The sequence below is a fragment of the Lutra lutra genome, chromosome X (genome assembly GCF_902655055.1).
Source record: "Lutra lutra chromosome X, mLutLut1.2, whole genome shotgun sequence".
In the NCBI taxonomy this organism is placed as follows: Eukaryota; Metazoa; Chordata; class Mammalia; order Carnivora; family Mustelidae; genus Lutra; species Lutra lutra.
The window spans coordinates 42774677-42794746 of record NC_062296.1 but is presented as its reverse complement, the minus strand read 5'-3'; the positions used below and the strand labels follow the sequence as shown (position 1 = coordinate 42794746).

Below are 20070 nucleotides of genomic sequence, written 5' to 3'. Positions count from 1 at the left end.
CAGGATCTTGAGATCATGACCTGAGCCAAAGTCAGACACTTAACCAAGTGAGTCACCCAGCACAGCTTTATCACAGATATTTTTTCCTCCTCTAGCCTGTAATATCTGAATTTGATGAGGATATTCATGTATGCAAAAATGCACAAACTGAAAAAATACACATAAATTATCATTTTGCAAGTAACACTAGTGGGATACTCACAGGTAACTGAATAACTATAACTCAAGTGAGAAAAGAGCTTTGTTCACACTTCTATAAGGGTCAAGGATGGGTGGGCATTGGCTCTAGAGAAATTGATAGGACTTTGGCACCTTAAGGCCCCCAGATCATTAGATAGTATCAGTAATAAGTACAGAACCCAGGAGCAAGGGCACAGTGCCCAGCAGACATGGACATATCCAGGAGACAATGGCATTCATCTTCTAGCTGCCTAGACTTGTTACTGGGCACAGATGAGACCTCCTTCAGTCCTGCTCCAAGTGTCTGAATTCCATTCATATACCTGCTGCTGCATGGGAATAGTGTGGGAGCCATACCACCCCCCCACCACCCCCCACACAAGTATCTGATAGAGGTTGGGTTACAACAGAGCTCACATAACTCAATACCTCATTTGATCCACTTGGCAGGTCCATAAAGCAAGTAATATCCCCATTTTACAGATAACAACATTGACCCTTACAGCAGTAGGTGTGTTATAACTGTCAGGTTGATTCCTCTAGCTATTAGTCCTAGAAAATGTGAGTTTTACCTATTTTTTCATGTTCTGACAACAGGAATTTTGTCTTCACTGCCCTCTTAAACTCACAGAACAGTTAAATCACTTACCATGTATTCTTTTCAGCTTTTAGTTATTTTTAAATTATGACAAACATAATTCATATATTTAGGAAAAAGAGATGAGTGACCAAAAAAGAATCACACCATGGTGGAAGCCATAGGATGGTACAGGACCCAGAAGGAGCAGCAGTGCTTGTGGACATGGTTACAACTAGGGGAAGATATGCGGTTGGGCACGCCTGCAGAAGAATGCCATGGAAGTACCTAACTATGAGGTGATTGAACTCATTTCTGAGTATGGGTGAGACCTATTCTGGCTATCATGCAGGAAAAACCACTGCCCACTTTTTAGTGTAACACACTTTCAGAGTTTTCTCTGTGCAGAAATGCATTATGCAAGTATTATATTTTTACAAAAATGGGCTGATACTGCATATGTGGTTCTGAAATTATTTGATCTTTATTATTTTTGCAATGTACCATGAACATCTTTTCCATGCACATGGATGAAAATTCTCTACTGAATGGCAGAGAGCATTATAGCTGGATCAAAAGGCTGCTGGTAACAAGAGTGACACCTAAAACAAAATATCAGCTTAAGGTTAAAGCACATAGCCTGGCAAATGCTTACCAGGGAAAGCAGCATCAGCAATATTCTCATCAGAGAAAACAAAATTGAAGGCCAAAGGCATTAAAGATATGGGATATCATGTAAGCCTCTTTGTCCCCTACCTCCGCCCCTCACGCCCCTGACACCCCGCTGCCCCCTTGGGGCAAATGGATCTTGTACATCTCTTTGCATCCAGTGAAAACCACCCATTTTCTGTTTTTTTCTTAGCTCTTCCTGAGCCCTTGACATATCTCCACATTCTCTCACCATCTCCTCACTGCCCAAGTGCCTTTCCTGTAAGTCCTCCTGATAGTCCTTGGGGGAATCATCTGTCCCCCTGTCTGTTTTTCTTTTTGCTTTCCTGGGCACGTAATCTTCAGCTGGGCGCTTTTCGGCAGCCCGTGGTTCACTCTCAGCCTTTGCCAGGGATTCTGGCTTGCCCTCACCGTGTGGTTTTCCCTCATTGTTGGACATGCCCTGCTTTTCTTGCTTTCCTTCATCTTCTGGTTGTCCCCCATTATCTGGTTGTCCCTTATTCTGGAGCTTTCCCTCATGCCCTGGCTTCCCTTCCATTTCCAGCTTTTCTTCCTCATCTGATTTTCCTTCATCTTCAGGCTCTACTTCATCTTCAGGCTTTCCCTCAATTTCCAGCTTTCCTTCATTTTCATTGTAGAGTTTTTCCATGTTGAATTTTCCCTTCTTTTCCTTGTCCTGGGGCAGGGGTGGGGGGAGGGGTGGGATGGGAAGGGGAAGAAAAAACAAAGGAGACAAGGGAGACTGAGGACTTGGAGGTGGAAGGCAGATGCTGATATTACTGGCATTCTTCCCCTTGGCTGGGTTCCTCTGACTTCCCAAGCCCTCCAAGTGTGTCTTCAGCCCACCCCTTACCCCACAATTCATCCCACATGTGAGAGCCAACCATTTCTCTGGCAGCCCCTACCACCTTCTATACCATCCTTCAGCGTGGTGGGGTGGGCACAATATATGTGGTATGGAGGATATGCAATGGGGTCCTCAAATTCTGCCCAAACTGTGCCCTCCACACCCTCCCCCCGTTCCTGTCCAATGGTCTCCCCCTTTTACTAACCTGCAGAGATTCTGGACAGGTTCCTCCTCCTTTTCTAGCCTTGCAGAGTGCTGGGGACAGACACACAGACCTGCAGACAGACAGGAGACAGGAGAGGGCCTGTGCACTCAGCCTACTTAAGTTTCTTTCCTGAATCTGAGTCCTGTTCAAGCAACATTTCCCTCTCCTATCTCCCCCACATCCCAGCCGCCATTAATTTTCAGGCCTCAGACTCCAGACCAGGATGCTTTCCAAATGGTTTGGGTGTCTGTGTCCTCCTCCGCTGCAGGCATGCCGCCCACCCTCTCCCCTTTTCCGCGGAGGTCAGTATTTCCTGTTAGGTACAGAGTGTGAGAGAGAGTTATTTCTAGAATATGTCTACATTTCACTGTCGCACTGCGGGGGCACCTCCCCGCATTTCAGGTCCAAAAATGGATGGAGGGCGCGGAGGAGGGGCGTCGAGGAGGCGGCGGTGGGGTGCTCCCTCCCCACCTGCCCACGTCCACGCTGCATCCCCCCTCCTCACCGACCTCCTGGACCCCCATCCCACTCGGCGCTGCTCCGGGATCCTACTCCCATCCACCTCCACCTCTGACCGGGGCCGCCGGCAGCGCCCACCTTCACACTGACCTGCGGGGCCCGGGGCAGGCCTGCGCCTCCTCGGGCTCGCCGAAGCCCGCTCACCCCTCGCCCGCCGCCCGGGCAGCTCAGGGAGCTGGTTCCGCGCGGGCGACGGGAGCGAAGGGCGCAGGGACGCGACCGCAGGGCCGGCGAACGGGCGGGCGCGGGGGCTGCTGCCCACGTCGGCGCCCAGCCAGTCACGTGAGCGCCGCGTCACCGAGCTCGGTCCCCCACCCCGCCCCCATCCCCCCATCCCCAAGGCACCAAGCAACCACACACGGTGGGGGGCGGCGTGGCAAAGGGGGAATCAAGGAGAGAGCAGGAGCCTGGAGGCTTCCAGACCGCAGGTGCTTTACCTGGCGCCATCTCAGGCCCTCGCACTGCATCCCTCTGCGGTATACGTCATTGCCAGGTGTGACCGCTGATCACAGGGACGGTACCCGACTTTGCCAGGAGCGCTCAACACCTGAGTCCCACAGGCTGCTTTCAAGACCGGCTCTGCCTGACTCCAGAGCCCAGACAGTAGTACCTACCGCCAGGAAGCGGCACTGCCACCTTGAGCAGCTGTGTTCCTGGACCTCTTCTCTGTACCCATGTTCTCTCTCCCTGAATGATTTCTGTTCATTTCCCCCAAGCACAGATGATTCTCAAAGCTCCATCTCCAGGCTGTTCCCTCCCCTTAGCCCCAGACCCTCTTTGCCAACTGTCTATTGGATACCACTGCTTGAATGTCCCTGAGGGACCTCAAAATCCTTACACCCCAACCTTTTTTCTGCTACTTCCTTCTCACCTTCTCTGTTCACTTCTCTTCACACTTGAAACTTGCGCTCCAATATTGGATCGGTTCTCATGTAGAATGTCAGACAGCTAAAAAAGAAAGCATTAAAGTATTTTTAAAAACGTGTCATAGATGAACTGATTTATCATAATCCTTTGTCTACTACACAGTCTTAGCATCTACCTTTTGTCCCTCTTTTCTTTCCTTTCCTCCCCTTTATTCCCCTTCCCTTCCCTTTCCTCTTTCATACTGTGAAATCACCACCCAACTCAAAAACTAGAAAATTGCCAAAACTATAGTTGTTACAGTGTAACAGCATATACTTGGTTTTGACAATGTGACTATAATATGTCTTGATTTGGATCATGTTTATCCTAATTGGAAATAACTGAACTTCTTGAATACATAGATTAGTGTATCCCCTTATGAATAATTTTTAGCTTTTATTTGTTCAAAAATTCCGTCTTCTTGTTTCTATCTCTTTTCTCCTTCTGAGATTCCTATCATGCATATTTTAAATATGCTTCATTGTTTCTCCTGTTTCTTTTAGGTTTTGTTAATTTTTCCTCATTCTTTTTACTTTTTGTTCCTCAGACTGGATAATCTCAATTCATCTATCTTCAGAGTAACTGATTCTTTCTTCTACATGATCAAATATGCTGTCAAACCCCTCTAGTGAGCTTTTTACTTCAGTTATTTTCACTCCAGAATTTCTATTTTGTTCCTTTTTATAATTTCTATCTCTATATTCTATCTCTCTGCTGATAGTTTGTATTTGCTGAGGCATTTTTTCCCTCATTTCCTTAGTCCTTTGTCCATGGCTTCCTTTAGCTCTTTGAGCATATTTAAGAAAGTTGATCTGAAACTTTTTTCTAGTTTGTCTAATACATGAACTTTTTTATACTCAGTCTAATAATTTTTTCCTTTCCTAGAAATAGACCATAATTTCTTGTTTCTTCATATACCTTACAATCTGTGCTGGAATTTGGACATTTTGTATATTAGAAAATGTCAATTCTGTAAATTAGATCCTCTCACTTTCCAGGTTTTGTTGTTGTTCTTTGTTGTTGGTTGTTTCTTTGTTTGTTGACTTTTAAAAGTACTTTTTGTAAATTCTGTATTCTTTGTCATGTGAGGTCACTGAAATCTGTGCCAGATTAGCTCAGTAATCAACTGGTATTTGGACAGAGTTACTTTAAATGTCTAGAACCAACAGAAGAAAAATGCTTTCCCAGTCTTTGCAGATGAGCTCCAAGTTGAGATATTTTTAATGCTTTACTTTCTGCTTTTTCAGACCTTAAGACCAGCCCAAGGTGAACATTTAGGGTCTTCTCTGGCCTTTGCTGAGCATGTGTCCAATCTTGGTATGGACATATAGTATTTTATTTCTTTTATATAAAGTTTTTAAAAGTGCTTGTTTTCCATGTATGTCTTTTCCCCAGCTTCTCATACTTATACTTGTCAGTCTGTCTATTTTTTAAATCATTTTTTAAATTTATTTTCAGCATAACAGTATTCATTGTTTTTGTACCACACCCAGTGCTCCATGCAATCCGTGCCCTCTCTAATACCCACCACCTGGTTCCCCCAACCTTCAACCCCCCCACCTCTTCAAACCCTTCTGTCTATTTTTTATTCTAAATGTTGTTCCTTGCCCCAGGCTGCTTTGCTCAATACCTATGACCTTAAATGCTTTTGGCAAAAGTTACCCAGGAAGCTGCCCCAGTCCCAGTCCAAGGAATGCTCTGTCTCATGTGACAAATGGAAGTTTTTGTGCTGGTCCTTGAGAGAACTGCCAGGTAGACTAAGACTCACAACCACAATTCTATAAGAATAGAATCTGAATTCTTCCCTCAGGCGCTAGCAATCTAAATCAGGATATTAAGCTGCCATGTACAGACTGTTGAAAATCTGGGGCATGGTGGATGGTAGGTAAACAATTTAAAATTTCTTACCACAGAGGAGTAGTAGAAATTTCACTAAATTTCCCCTGATTGTTATAATTTTTATTTTAGTAGATTCCGGAGTTCTACAGAAGTTGATTCTGATACTTTTTGCCAGTTTATTAGTTGCTTTTAGGAGAGGGATCAAGTCTCAGAATTCCATTGCCATTTTCAGTAAATTTACTTTTCTTTCTATTTCTATTTGTTAGTGTTGGTAGTTTGTGTCTTTATTGGAATTTGTCCCTTTCATTTATCTTGTCTTACTGTCACACAGCTGTTCATGGTATTACTGTATAATTCTTTGTAAACCTTTGGAGTTAAGAGTCATGTCCCCTCTTTCATTCCTGATTTTAATAATTTGAATCCTTATCCTTTTTTTTCTTGGTAGGTCTAGTTATAGCATTGTCAGGTTTTTTTCCCTTGTATTTTCAAAGAACCAACTTTTGGTTTTAGTGATATTCTCCATTGTTTTACTATTCTCTATTTCATTTATTTCCACTCTAATCTTTACTATTTCCTTCCTTATGATTTTTTTTTTGTTTTAAGCAATTTTTTCTAGTGCTTTAAGGTGAGAATTTAAATTATTGATTCGAGATTTTCATCTTCTTAATATAAGGATTTACATCTATAATAGTCCCTCAAAGCACTGCTTAACTATATCCCAAAAGTTACGGTTTGTTGTGTTTTCATTTTTATTCATCTCAAAGTAGTTTCTAATTTCTCTCATGATTTCTTCTGACTAAATGAAAATACACTGTTTAATTTATACATGTTTGTAGATTTTTCAGATTTCCTTATGCTTTCAATTACTAACTTAATTCCATTATTGTCAGAAAATATTATTTGTATGATTTCAATCCTTATAAATTTATATATGGTATTTTATTATTGCCTACTATATGGTCTATCCAAGAGAAAGTTGGATAGAATATGTATTTTGAAGCTGCTTGGAGTATTTTATAGATGTCTGTTATTCTAGCTGGTTTGATTTTATTCAACTGTCTTTTCTTTTTTTAAAAAAGATTTTATTTATTTACTTCTCAAGAGAGAGTGAGCGAGCACGAGTATGGGGTGGAGGGGGAGGGGCAGAGGGAGAAGCTGACTCCCGTCTGAGCAGGGAGCCCAATGTGGGACAATCCCAGGACCCTGGGATAATGACCTGAGCTGAAGGCAGATGCTTAACCGACTGAGCCACCCAAGTGCCCAACTGTCTTATTTTCTTATTGATATTCTTCCTACTTGTTCCATCAAGTTTTTAAAGTGTCATTTTGAAGTCTCTAGTTACTATAATCAAATTGTCTGTTTCTTCCCTTTTTTTTTCTGGCAGTTTTTGCTTCGTGTATTTTGACATTTATGTATGTTTACATATGTTTTAATATATTCTTGATGGGTTGACCTTGTCATTATGAAATACCTTTCTTGTTCTCTGATAACATTTTTGTCCCAAAGTCTATTTTGCCTGATATTAAAATACCCTTCTCATGGTATATATTTTTCCATCTTTTAACTTTCATTCTGTTTATTTCTTTGAATCTAAAAGTCTTTCTCTTGTAGATAGTATGGAGTTGGATTAATTTGTATTTAATGTAATCATGGGTAAGGTAGGATTTACATCTGCCATTTTATTATTTGTTTTCTATATGCCTATTATCTTTTTTGCTCCTTTATTTCTCCACTATTGCATTCTTTTTAAAAGACATTTTTAGTATGCCATTTTAATTCTCTTGTTGTTTTTTAAGAAGATTTAAAAAATTATTTTCTTAGTGGTTGCCCTAGGGATTAAAATTAACATCTTAAGACAATCTAATTTTGCCAATTCTAACTTAACTTCAATACTATTAAAAAGTTTGTTCTAATATATCTTCATTCCCTCCTTCCTCTTTTGTGCTATTATTGTCATAGAAACTACACATTTAGCCATTGTATACCCATAAACACTGTTTTATAATTATTGTTTTTATGTAGTTTTCCTTTAAATCAAATAAGAGTCACAAACATACATGTATACTCTCTGTATTAATTTTTTATTGTTGCTGTAACAAAGTATCACAAAGTTCATGGCTTAAACAACAAAAGTTTATTCTCTTACAATGCTGGAAGTTATAATGTCTTTTAAAGATTTTTATTTCTTTATTTGACAGAGAGAGAGAGATCACAGGTAGGCAGAGCAGCAGGCGGGGTGGCAGGGGGAAGCAGGCTCCCTACTGAGCAGAGAGCCTGATGCGGGACTCGATCCCAGGACCCTGAGATCGTGACCTGAGCCAAAGGCAGTGGCTTAACCCACTGAGCCACCCAGATGCCCCTGGAAGTTACAAATTTGAAATAATCTTATGGGGTTTAATCAAGGTCTTAACAGGGTAATTCTGCCTGTGGAAACTTTAGGAGAGCATCCATTTCTTTGCCTTCTCCAACTTCTAGAACTGCATTTCTTGATTTATGTCCACAGTCTCCATCTCCAAAACCACCAGCATAGCATATTCAAATGTCTCTGCTTCCATCATCACATTGCTTTCTTCCTCTTCAATGTCAAATTTCCTTCTGTTTTTCTTTGATAAGAACAGGTGTGATTGCACTTGGGCCCCACCCAGAAAATCCAGTATGATCTCTCCATCTTGAGATCTTTAACTTAATCCCACCTGCAAAGTCTATTTTTGCCATATAAGGCAATATTTATAGGTTTCAAGGTTTGGATATGAGTATCAGTGGGGAGGCCATTATTTAGCCAACCACTTTGTCTTTTATATTTACCTATTTTAGTTACCTGGCCAGTGGTCTTTATTTCTTAATGTGGCTTCAAGTTACCATCTAGTGCCCTTTGATTTGAGCCTTAAGGACTCTGTTTAATATTTCTTATAGGACAGCAAAAATGTTTAAAAATTCTCTCAATATTTGTTTTCTGAAAATGTCTTAATTAATACTTAATTTTTAAGGGAGAATTTGTTGGTTAAGAAATCTTGGTTAATATTGATTTTCTTCTGCATTCTTTTTTTTTTTTAAAGATTTTTTATTTATTTATTTGACAGAGAGAGATCACAAGCAGGCAGAGAGGCAGGCAGAGAGAGAGGAGGAAGCAGGCTCCCCGCTGAGCAGAGAGCCCAATGCAGGGCTCGATCCCAGGACCCTGAAATCATGACCTGAGCCGAAGGCAGCGGCTTAACCCACTGAGCCACCCAGGCACCCCATCTTCTGCATTCTGAAGATGAATTCCCACTGTCTTCTGATTTCCATGATTTCTGATTAGAAGACCACTGTAGATCAGTGTTTTTCATCAAATTTGAGAAGTTTTGGTTATTGTATTTTCAAATGTATTTCCTCGTTGCTTACTTTTCCTCATCTCTTTCTGTGATTCCTGTTATGTCTATGTTGGTGTACTTGATAGTTTCCCAAGGTTCTGTGTATCAATATACTCTCATTAATTTTTGTTTCATTTTTCAGACTTGAAATCTTTATTTACCTATTTTTAAGTTTAATGATTCCTTCTTCAGCCAGCTCAAGTGAATTTCTCATTCCCATTATTTTCTGTTCAATGGGGAAAATACTATATTTTCAATAAATAGTGTGGATATCCAGAAAACTGGATATCCACATGCAAAAGAAAGAAGTTGGGCACCTACCTTACACCACTTGCAAAAAGTTAACTCAAATGGATCAAAGATTTCAACCTAAGAACTAAAACTGAAAATTCTGGAAGAAAAAGGTGGAAAAAACTTCATGTCATTGGATATGACAATGATTTCTTGAATATGATACTCAAAGCATAGGCAACAAAAAGAAAATAAGTAAATCAGTGCTACGGACTGAATGTTTGTGTCCCACCAAAATTCACATATTGAAGCATGCTAGAAAAAGCCATTGTTGCCCTGAGAGAATTGTTAAACTCGATTGTGGTAAGGGCTCAGAAAGGAAAGAAGAGTACTGGAAATAAAGTTTTCATCTTCTTAGAAAGTAATACATAACCATGTATAGAATGTTGGTAGTGATATGGATGGTAAACACCATTCTGTGAGGTCTCAGAATGTGGAACATATTATTGGACAATGGAGAAAAGGCTACCCTTGTTATTAGGTGGCAAATAATTTGGCTGAATTGTATTCATATTTGAGTGTTTTGTAGAAGGTAGTACTTGCAAGCAACAAAAATGCATTTTTAGCTGAGGATATTTCTAGGAAAACTGTGGGAGGATCATCTTGGTTCCTACTGACTGCTTATCATACAATGTAAAAAGAAAGAAGGGATTGAAGAAGGAATTTTTAAGCTAAAAGGAACCAGAGCTTAAGGATTTGGAAAATCCTTGGCCCACCAAAATTGCAAAAATTTAAGAAAGGAAGTTCTAAGAGTACGGTGGAATAATAATTTGATAAGGAGATTAGTATGGGTGTGAACCACAATCTTAATCAGCCACTCCAGCAGAAACACTGCCGATCTGAACTGAAGATGACAAAGATGTTGTAGAATGAAGGAAGCTTTTCAATTTCTTTGATTCTTCAGAACAGGTTAATAAACCTATTCTGCTATGAACTTGCACTATTCAAGAAAAGTAAAGAATGGTCATGAATATAATTCAGAGATTATCAAGATCACCATCTTCAGTGTTGATAGGTCAGATAGTCTCTAACCGAAGCCATGGGTGGTCCAGAACCAAGGAACACAGCTCCCCCCTGCAGACTACTGGGGATTTGTTCCTCACCTATCAGAGCTAATATGTGGGTAGGGACCCTGAACTCAGCTGATATGTAGGAAGGGTTACCACAGAGCTATAGCAGAGACAGCAACTCTAGGAGCTACTGGAATGATGTTGCCACTTCAGAGGGCCTGAAGGGCAGAACACTGAACCAAAGATTATTCTCATGCCTTAAGATCTAATGGGATTTGTCTTGCTAGGTTTTTGACTTGCTTGGGACCCATCACCCCTTTCTTCTTTCCTGTTTCTCCCTTTTGAATGGAAATGTCTACCTTATACCTGCCCCACTATTATATTTTGGAAGTACATAACTTATTTGGTTTCATAGGTTTGTAGCTGGAAAGTAATTTTGGTTCAGGATGAATTATACCTAGAATCTCACCGATATCTCATTTAGATAATATTTAGAAGAGATTTTGGACCTTTGACTTTAGAGTTTCTGTGAAATGAGTTAAAGCTTCTAAGGCTGTTGGGATGGAATGAATTGTATTATGCATGTGAAAAGGACATGAATACTGGGGGCCAAGTTTGGACTACTATGGTCTGAATGTTTGTGTCCTCCTGAAATTTATATTTTTGAAGCCCTAATCCCCAATGTGATGGTATTTGGATATGAGATCTTTGGCATATAATTAGATTTAAAAGAGGCCATAAGGGTGAAACCTTTAAATGGGACCACTGTCCTTATAAAAAGAGGAAGAGACTAGATTTCTCTCTCTTTCCAATATGAAAGGATCAGCAAGAAGGTGGACATCTGCAAACCAGGAAGAGGGACCTCAGCTGACACTGAATTTTCCAGAACCCTTGATCTTAGACATCTCAGCCTCCAGAATGGCAGGAATAAAATGTTTGTTGTTTAATGCACCAAGTCTAATGCATTTTGTTACAGTAACCCAAACTAATACAATTGGAATTCATCAAAATACCATTTTGTGCATCAAAGATCACTATCAAGAAAGCTAAAAAGCAACCTACAGGATTGGGGAAAATATTTACAAATCATATGTCTATTTAAGGAGACTATATAAAGGTCTCCTACAACTCAGCAACAAAAAGAACCCAACTAAAAAATGGGCCAAGAACTTGAATAGACATCTCTTCATAGAAGATAAGCAAATGGCCAAAGCATACAAAAAGATGCTCAGCATCGCTATTAGAGAAATGCTAATCCAAACAACTGTGAGATATGACTTCACACCCATTAAGATGGCTATTATAAAAAAAAAAAAAAACTCAGAAAACAATGTGTTAGTGAGGACGTGGGGAAAATTGGAACACTTGTACTCTGCTGATGGGAATGTAAACTGGTGCAGCTGCACCAACATGCTCTTTGCTCAAAACAAAACAAAACAAAACATATCATTATCATATGTTCCAGCAATTCACTTCTGGGTATATACCCAAAATAACTGAGAGCAGAGGCTTAAATAGATATTTGCACTCCCATGCTCATAGCAACATTAGTCACAATAGTCATAAGGGAGAAGCAACCCAAGTGTTGCTTGGGAAATAAATGGACAAATAATATGCAATATATACATTCAATAAAATATGATTCAGCCTTAAGAAGGAATAAAATTCTGTTACACACTATAATACAGGTGAACCTTGAAAATATTATGTTAAGTTAAATAAGCCAGACACAAAAAGACGAATTCTGTATTATTCCACTTACATAAGAGTCCTACAAGAGTCAAATTTATACAGACATAAAGTAGAATAATGGTTACCGGGGCAGTGGGAGATGGAGAATGAGAAGTTTTTGTTTAACGGGTATAGAGTTTCAGTTTGAAATGATGAAAAATTGCTGGAAATGGATAGCAGTGATTATATTCCACAACAATGTGAATGTACTTAATGCTACTAAATTGTACACTTAACAATGATTAAAATATAGATATGGCATTATGTATATTTTTCTACAATAAAAATTATAAACACGAACCATTTCAAAGTGAACAATTTAGTAGTATTTAGTGCATTCACAATGTTGTGTAGCCACCACTTCTAATTAGTTCCAAAACATTTCTATCACCCCAAAGTAAAACTGCTTACTCACTAAGTAGTTTCCCTCCTTTATCTACCCAGTCTCTGGTCACCAATTTGTGTTATATCCTGTCTTGGTCTTCTGATTCTGCCATATGAAATACCACAGATTGGGTGACTTAACAGAAATTAATTTCTCATAGTTATGGAGGTTAAAATTCCAAGATCAAGTTGTCAGCAGGTTTGGTTTCTCTTGAGGCCTCTTTTCTTGGTTTGCAGATGGCTACCTTCTTGCTACATCTTCATATGGCCCTTTTTTTTTTTGAGCAAATCCTCTTGGTGTCTCTTCCTTTTCTCAGGAGAATACTTATTTGATTGGGGGCCCACACTTAAGACTTTACTTAACCTTATACAACTCCTTAAAGACCCTATCTCCACATATAGTCACATTGGGGGTTAAAGCCTCAACCTATGAATTTGGAGGGGACACAATTCAGTACCTAATAATCCACCCTCTGGCCCCCCAATACTCATCCTTCTCATATACAAAATATAAAATACATTTATCCCATTCCAACAGCCCCCCAAATCTTAATCTATTCCAGCATCAACTCCAAAGTCTCATCTATCTAAATTAAGTCTTGGTGAGACTAGAAATATGATTCATCCTGAGGCAAAAATCCTCTTTAGCTGTGAGCCTGTGAAACTAAAGAATTTAAGTGCTTCCAGATATGATGGTGGATAGGCATGCAATATATATTCTCCTTTCAAAAGGGAGAAATCCATGATCATGAAGCTTTTACCATGGTTTCATCTAAGAGTTAAGGTTTTAGCTCCTAGGTTTATGTTTTTCACTCATTTTGAGATAATATTTGTATATGGTGAAGTTAAGGGTCCAGCCTTATTCTTTTGTATATGAATATGTAGTGTTCCCACCACCACTTGTTGAAAAGTATATCCTTTCCCCATTGAATGTTCTTGGCACCCTTGTTGACAATCTTTTGACTATGCATGTGTGGGTTTATTTTTGAGATGTGTATTTGATCTCATTGTCCTCTATGTCTGTCATTATGTCAATACTACACTATTTTGCTTATTGTAGCTTTGGTAACAGTTGCACTGCAATTAATGGATTCTTCTGAAGAGCTTCCAGTGGGAGCATTACCCTGCCCACACCTGTGACACCTGCCACACCTCCAGACCTGTGAGAGAATAAATTTGTATTGTGGTAGTTTTGTTTGTTTGTTTACAGCAGCTACAGGAAACTGATACAAATGAGTATTTATTCTTATTTTCAACTTTCCACCTTTCCCCTGAAACAAGCAGATAAACACTCCCTAGTAATGGGATCAATTCAAAATGGCTAGGATGGACTCTCACAACCAAGGTTTTAAATTGGCAAGAGGAATGAAATTTTTATTCATTTTGATAAGGGAAAAATCTGTGTTCTAAGATGGCCAACTGAGTCAGCAAAAGAGTCCTAGCTCCTGCCCCGGGGCTCTTCCGGGTTCTTCTTTCTGTCCTGCTTCCTGTGCATGCCAGAAGTACCAAGTATGGGAAAATAGAAGCATATAAATTATCCTCTTTGTCTGTGCTCGGGGCTCAGACCTTTGGAGATCATTCTCCTCTGAGCCCGCAGGTGTTAAATAAACGTGTGATCCTCCAAAGTTTTCGAGTGCCACTTGGTTCTTCCATCAGGACCCAGACCAGGTTCTGTAACAATTTTATTGTTTATATCCTACATTGGAATGAGAGAAAAGCATTACATAGTCTTCAGTTGAGGAAATCATCTTAAGACATGTGAACCCTCCTCTTTAACTTTTATTCACAGTAGTGCTATATTTTGCATAAGGTTTAATATTTTTTACATAGTAAATATCAATTTTTCCCTTTATGGTTTCATCTTTTATTTTTCTAATGCTCAGATAGGCCTTCTCCTCTATTCTCTTTTCCCTGAATATAGACTAACATATATCTATATTCTCTTTTAGTTATTTTATTGGTTTGTCCTTAATATAGTTGAGATACAAATGTATGCACAGGTAATTCTCAAACTCTAGTGTGCAACAGAATCACTCAGGAGTTTGTTAACATTGCAGTTACCTAGGCACCATTACTAAAGAGTAGTCTTGGGTAACAGGCCAGGATTCTGTATTTTAAACAAGCTCCACATGTGATCCTGAAGCATTTGATACACTAGCAAATTTAAAGAAACACTCACATATATTATTTTTTTAATATTTTATTTATTTATCTGAGACAGAGAGAGAGTGCACATAGAGGGAGGAGCAGAAGGAGAAGCAGACTCCCTGCTGAGTAGGGATCCTGATGCAGGACTTGATGCAGGGCTCCATCCCAGGACCCTGAGATCAGGACCTGAGCCGAAGGCAGTCTTAACCAACAGACACCCAGGTGCCCTCACATATACTATTTTAAAAGGATCTCATGTATTGATTTTGAGGTATAATTCTTCCTCTTTGATATGTATTTCACAAGATCTATATGCTAGATAAGTGAAATGAATTGCTAAGGGTCACATAGTCAATCAGGGGTAGTGCAGAGAAATAAACCAGAGATACTTATGTCACAAATTATACTCGTTCTAAATTCTACATGTACATCAGAATCACTGTTTTTACAATGTAATGATCCCTTGGTCTCATTTCCAGTGAGTCTGATTCAACTGATTGGGGGTGGATCCTGAGTTCCACTTCAAAATCTCAGGTAATTCAAACCTGCTGCCAAGGTTGAGAAAGACAGTTGTCTCTTTAAAAAGGGCACAGTCGGGGCGCCTGGGTTGCTCAGTGGGTTAAAGCCTCTGCCTTCAGCTCAGCTCATGATCCCAGTGTCCTGGGATGGAGCCCCGCATCAGGCTCTCTGCTCAGCGGGGAGCCTGCTTCCTCCTCTCTCTCTGCCTGCCTCTCTGCCTACTTGTGATCTCTGTCAAATAAATAAATAAAATCCTTAAAAAAAAAGGCACAGTCTAGTGGGAACATAAAGCCTGATATATATATGGGTTAATTAAGGTTGTAAATGTTCCTCAGAACAAGGTATTACTTAATATATAACCCATGAGAAATTACACTAGTTACCAAGCATGCTTAGATATAGCCTTAAGAAAAACATGTACGGGCAACAGGCCTCTGGGGGAGAGGATGATATACTTCCTTAAATCCGAGCAGCTGGGGATGCCTGGCTGGCTCAGGGCAGAATGCTGCTTGCTTCACTTTTTCTGTTATCTCCCCTACTCTAGAGACCACCTGTGGCTAATCTGATGATCCCTTTGAATGTGCTTGCTCAACTATGAACTTTATATTGCTTGACCAGACATATCCTGCTTTTTTTCTTGCTTGTCTGTAAGACTTATAATCAATGTATAACTCCTATTCCTTCTTGTTTATCTACAAAGCATATGATTAATGTATAGCCTTCTTTGGCTCCTTTGTTGATTACTAATATCTAGTAAATATGGGACTGAGGAGTTGTTCAGGGTGAGTCTTTTCTACTGTCGACCCCTGCTTCCTCTCTCTTGCAGCTGACTCTGACTTGTTTGTGCCTCATTCTTCTCCCGTGCACCATCAGGCAGCGGCAAAGGCACTTAAAAAGTACTTTCATATGTACATGAGGAGGGGAGTGCCCAAACCTGAACTAAAGCTGGGGATCTTCACTTTATCTAAGTCCAGAGATGTCTGATGAACTTGCAGGATTTAGTGGGTGTGGAGTTAAACCTAGTTGTCTGAAATTTTAGCCAGTTCTTCAGGTGATTATGATGCAGTTGGTCTTTACAGCACATGTTGATAAAGACTGACTTATGTAACATTACAGTAAGTCCATGTGTTGAAATTGTTGCATAATGATTTTTCTGTTGTGTTCCTTTTTCAATTGCAAGCTACAATCTGTAGGGGAAAAAAAAAATTACTTGCCCATAAATGATCAGAGGCAAACCTGAGCCCGGATTGCAGGACTCTTGACTCACCTATCCTTAACTGTTGTACCCTGCAACTTACCAGTCTCTACGCTATAAACCAAGGGTACCAGGACAAATTGGGCAATATATTTACTATGAAAGGCACAGTCTACTTAGGGACCACTGATTACTGGGTGATGGAAAATACTCTAAAACAAGGGTCCACCTACTAGGTCTCCAGTCTCAGCCAGTTTCCCATTGCTCTGTGATTTTAGGTTTGTTGAGCACAGCCAAAATCAAAGCAAAGAGGAAAATTCCTTTGGATCCATGTAGGTTAGTATGAGTAGACTACTGGGGATTCTAGGGTTAGGATGTTATGGACATAAAGCCACCCCACACCTATGTATGTGCAGAATGAAACCTGTAGTAGTGTCTGCACAGAAAATGGAGAGTCAAGGAAATCGGCCATATTCATCAGAGGATGGAAAGGGTAGTCCAATTTTGAACACACTATAATGAGTGTCACTCAGATTTATCTAGGGGAAGGGATAAGGAAGAAAGTCCAAGAAAAACCATAAAGGGCTATTTGGGTTCCTAAGCAGCACTAGGGAAGTACCCACCTGGATTAAGTATAACTGCAAAGAAGGAAAGGGCATTCTCCACATTTCTGAAAGGGCAAAATGGGAATTCAGACCACTGAATGTTCAAGAGAAATCAGTAGGTCTTTGTCACTTTTAAGACTCCAGCACATCAGCAGTGGTGGGGACCAGTGGCATAGGTATAAGAAAGGTGTTATGCAGGGGCATCTGACTTCAGCTCAGGTCATGATCTGGAGGTCCTGGGATGGAGCCCTGTATTTGGCTCTCCACTCAGCGAGGAGTCTGCTTGTCCCTCTGCCTCTCCACCCCCCCGCCCCGCAATTGTGCACATGCTTTCTCAAATAAAAGAATAAAATCTTTCTTTTTTAAAGGTGTCACCCACTTGGCATTCAATTAGACTTGATGGTAAACTTACTTCATGGGCCCTTCTCTAAATATGAAGAGCACCTGAAGGGTGCATCTGTTATCTTCATTTATAGATTAATAGGCTGACTGTAAAGAAATGTATCTGTAATAATGACGAGGTTTGTGCTTCTAAATAAGAGATCTTATTATAAGACATAATATAATATTTATGTGTCTTTAAATTATGTCTCAAGTAATTTTTTCTCCATTCCCTTTATAAGCCAACTGGCAAGTTTTTGTCCTCTTACTTCTTTTCTGACACATATAATACATATGTATTCATTTTGGAAAAATGAGAAAAAGCAGGCAATCAAGAAAAATTAAAGAAAATAAGAAAAAAACATTCTGATACATATATATAATATGCATGCTTTTAAATGAGATAGTATATTTATAGACTGCTTTTTAAACTGCTTTATTACCTTCACAGTATGTAATAAACATCTTTCCATGCAAGTTGATGAAACTCCCCTGCTAACAGAAAAACTTCCAAAGTCAAAATGAAATTTTCAATCAGAAAAATGACAGAACACCACATGTTCACAGCAAAAGGTACATCAAGAAAATTCAACTTTGGGAAGCAGGGGGTTTATTATTATTAACCTCGGCATTCAAGGCATAAGGCAAAACTCATCATGATGGTCATGGTGAGGGGGATCACCTATAAGAATACGTAAACTGTACCTCAACTGAAGCTCCCTAATTTTCCTCCTTAGCTCTCTCATCTCCTCCATGAACCGTTCCATATCATCTGCATCTCCATCTATCATGTCAAGGTTATTGACAAGCCTATTGGGCATATCCTCTCTAACATCATGGGCAGGTGGGGCCCAGCCCGCTCTAATATTTCCTCCAGGCTCCTGGTCTTCACCACCTCCCAAAGGGTGAGCTTCGTTTTCATTCTGCACCAGAGCCTGCTCGTCTCCTTTGCTTTCCTGGGGGATATTTTCCATTTTGAGATTTTTTTCCTGCTTATTCTTCCTAGGAGATAAAAAGCAAGAAGAAGGATGGGATGCTTTGTAACAACAGGATTCAGAGCTCTGTCAGAAAAGGTTTTCCCATTTGAGCGACTTCTTGCGCCCTCTAGGGGACGCCCCACACCCAGCCCTCCTCCAAAGTCCACCATTTTCCCCGTAAATTTTTCCTTAGGCCACTCCTCGAACCTCCTGCACTTAACTCGGACAGGAAGGGCAGTGAGTCCTCCAGATTCCGTCTTAACCCCTGATAACCCTACACCAGAGGTTCCTAAGCAGCCCCCTACCTGCAGGGATCAGAAGCAGTCTTCCTCTCTTAGCTTTGAAATCTGCTGCACCAACCGACCTAAAGACCTGCAGACAGAAATGCGACAATGACCAGGACTGATAATTTGATTAAAAGACCAGTATCAGGGGCAGGCACCAAGTTCGATGTTGGTTCAGGCCTCCATTAATCAAATGTTGCCACCTTCTCTTTCTCCTCTCTCCTCTATCACGGCTTCATTTCCTGCCCTTTGATGTACTAACACCGCTCTCCAGAAACAGGCATTGTAATAAAAAAAAAATCAAACCAGTTTCACCTCTTCTTTAGCCCCTTTACCCCGTCTCATCCTTCCCGTCACCTAATTACCATTTCTCGAAAGCAAATGGACAACTTGCTGGGCGGGGGAGTCAAACACCTTGCCAGATGGTGACGTGGTTTATTTATTAAGAAATTCAGTGTGGTTGGGACCCACTAGACTTTCTGGAATTCACCCTCCTTTTACTGCACCATTTTATGCACCAAAATGGACGAAGGGCGAAGAGGTAGCGTGGGCATTGCAAACCTGGACCCGCTGAAGTCTCAGCGCTTTGTCTTGCTTACCCCAGTGTCTGCAAGCGGCGCCTACGCTCACACTGACCTGCAGCGGTCAGAAACAGTTTCTTGCTCCCCGACTGTATCTCAGTCAAAAAGCTTCCGCTCGATGCGTCCTCCGCAGAAGGAAAGTGTTTCCCGAACCTAATCTCTGTCCCTATCCTCTGCAGCAACCATCATCTCCGCCCCGCTCCCCTCCCGCCCCCGCCACCCTTGCCACAGTTTGCCGCAGCCCACCATTTCCGGCTCCAAAATGGACGGACGGTGGAGAACAGATTCCAGAACCGAGGCATAGACCCGCGGCGGAGTCCGCGACCCTCTCCCGTCGTCCTGGAAGAATCAGGCTGTCTCCTCGCTGTCCCCTTCTCGGACCCTTCCCTTCCGGATGCCGGATCGCCCAGCACATCTCCACTCCTAGGACATCCTAACTGATACCCATTCCCAACCCTTGGCCCCTCTGGATCTCCTCCCACCAAGCCCTCCATTTCTTGAACCATATAAATGGGTACTGGGTAAGGGGTAGAGAGAATCCAGTCTTGAACCCGCTCTGGTTTTAACCCTCTGCCATCCAGTCAGCGCCCACTAACCTGACGCGGATCAGGGTCAGCTTCTACGACTTCCTCCTTCTTCCCTGGGCTACAGGCTCGCCTGCCTTCAAGGCAATAGCGAGACAGCGCACAGCCACAAACGACTACCAGACTGCAACTAGGAGGAGACACGGATCCACGCGTCAGCTCTAGGTCTCGTAAGGGCCACGTCACTGTGAGCTCAGATACCCAATTATGGTTCCCACCTGCATTGCGGCAAGAGGGTGGGGGCGGGAGCGTAGGCGGGGCCATCTTTTTCTTCATCCCTGCCTTCTC

The 20070-nt window shown here is 41.0% G+C and overlaps 2 protein-coding genes across 7 annotated transcripts; both read right to left on the bottom strand.

The window, feature by feature from the left end:
- Window positions 1-1143: 1143 nt before the first annotated feature.
- On the bottom strand, window positions 1144-19717 carry TCEAL6 (transcription elongation factor A like 6). Of its 4 annotated transcripts, none has more exons than XM_047715594.1 (3): window positions 19445-19717; window positions 2479-2548; window positions 1144-2102 (listed from the first exon to the last, which is right to left on the bottom strand). In XM_047715594.1, exons 1-3 carry the CDS (start codon window positions 19702-19704, stop codon window positions 1473-1475), a joined length of 960 nt encoding a protein of 319 aa, XP_047571550.1. In that variant the 5' UTR covers window positions 19705-19717; the 3' UTR covers window positions 1144-1472. The 4 variants fall into 4 exon arrangements, with proteins under 4 accessions (XP_047571550.1, XP_047571553.1, XP_047571552.1 ...); XM_047715597.1 differs by lacking the exon at window positions 19445-19717 and adding an exon at window positions 3435-3681; XM_047715596.1 differs by lacking the exon at window positions 19445-19717 and adding an exon at window positions 3076-3268.
- BEX5 (brain expressed X-linked 5) lies at window positions 17777-19965 on the bottom strand. Of its 3 annotated transcripts, none has more exons than XM_047715598.1 (3): window positions 19795-19965; window positions 18639-18705; window positions 17777-18358 (listed from the first exon to the last, which is right to left on the bottom strand). In XM_047715598.1, the coding sequence occupies exon 3, from the start codon at window positions 18328-18330 to the stop codon at window positions 17989-17991; it is 342 nt and encodes a 113-aa protein (XP_047571554.1). In that variant the 5' UTR covers window positions 18331-18358; window positions 18639-18705; window positions 19795-19965; the 3' UTR covers window positions 17777-17988. The 3 variants fall into 3 exon arrangements, with proteins under 3 accessions (XP_047571554.1, XP_047571555.1, XP_047571556.1); XM_047715599.1 differs by lacking the exon at window positions 19795-19965 and adding an exon at window positions 19254-19375; XM_047715600.1 differs by lacking the exon at window positions 19795-19965 and adding an exon at window positions 19032-19056.
- Window positions 19966-20070: the final 105 nt, after the last annotated feature.

Coding starts and splice junctions, on each gene's coding strand:
- BEX5 (XM_047715598.1), bottom strand. CDS start 18,330: ATGGAAAATATCCCCCAGGAAAGCAAAGGAGACGAGCAGGCTCTGGTG.
- TCEAL6 (XM_047715594.1), bottom strand. CDS start 19,704: ATGGTTCAAGAAATGGAGGGCTTGGTGGGAGGAGATCCAGAGGGGCCA. Junction 2,549..19,444: donor CCATTTTGGAGCCGGAAATG/GTGGGCTGCGGC, acceptor GTCTGTCTGCAG/GTCTGTGTGTCTGTCCCCAG. Junction 2,103..2,478: donor CCTGTCCAGAATCTCTGCAG/GTTAGTAAAAGG, acceptor CCCCTGCCCCAG/GACAAGGAAAAGAAGGGAAA.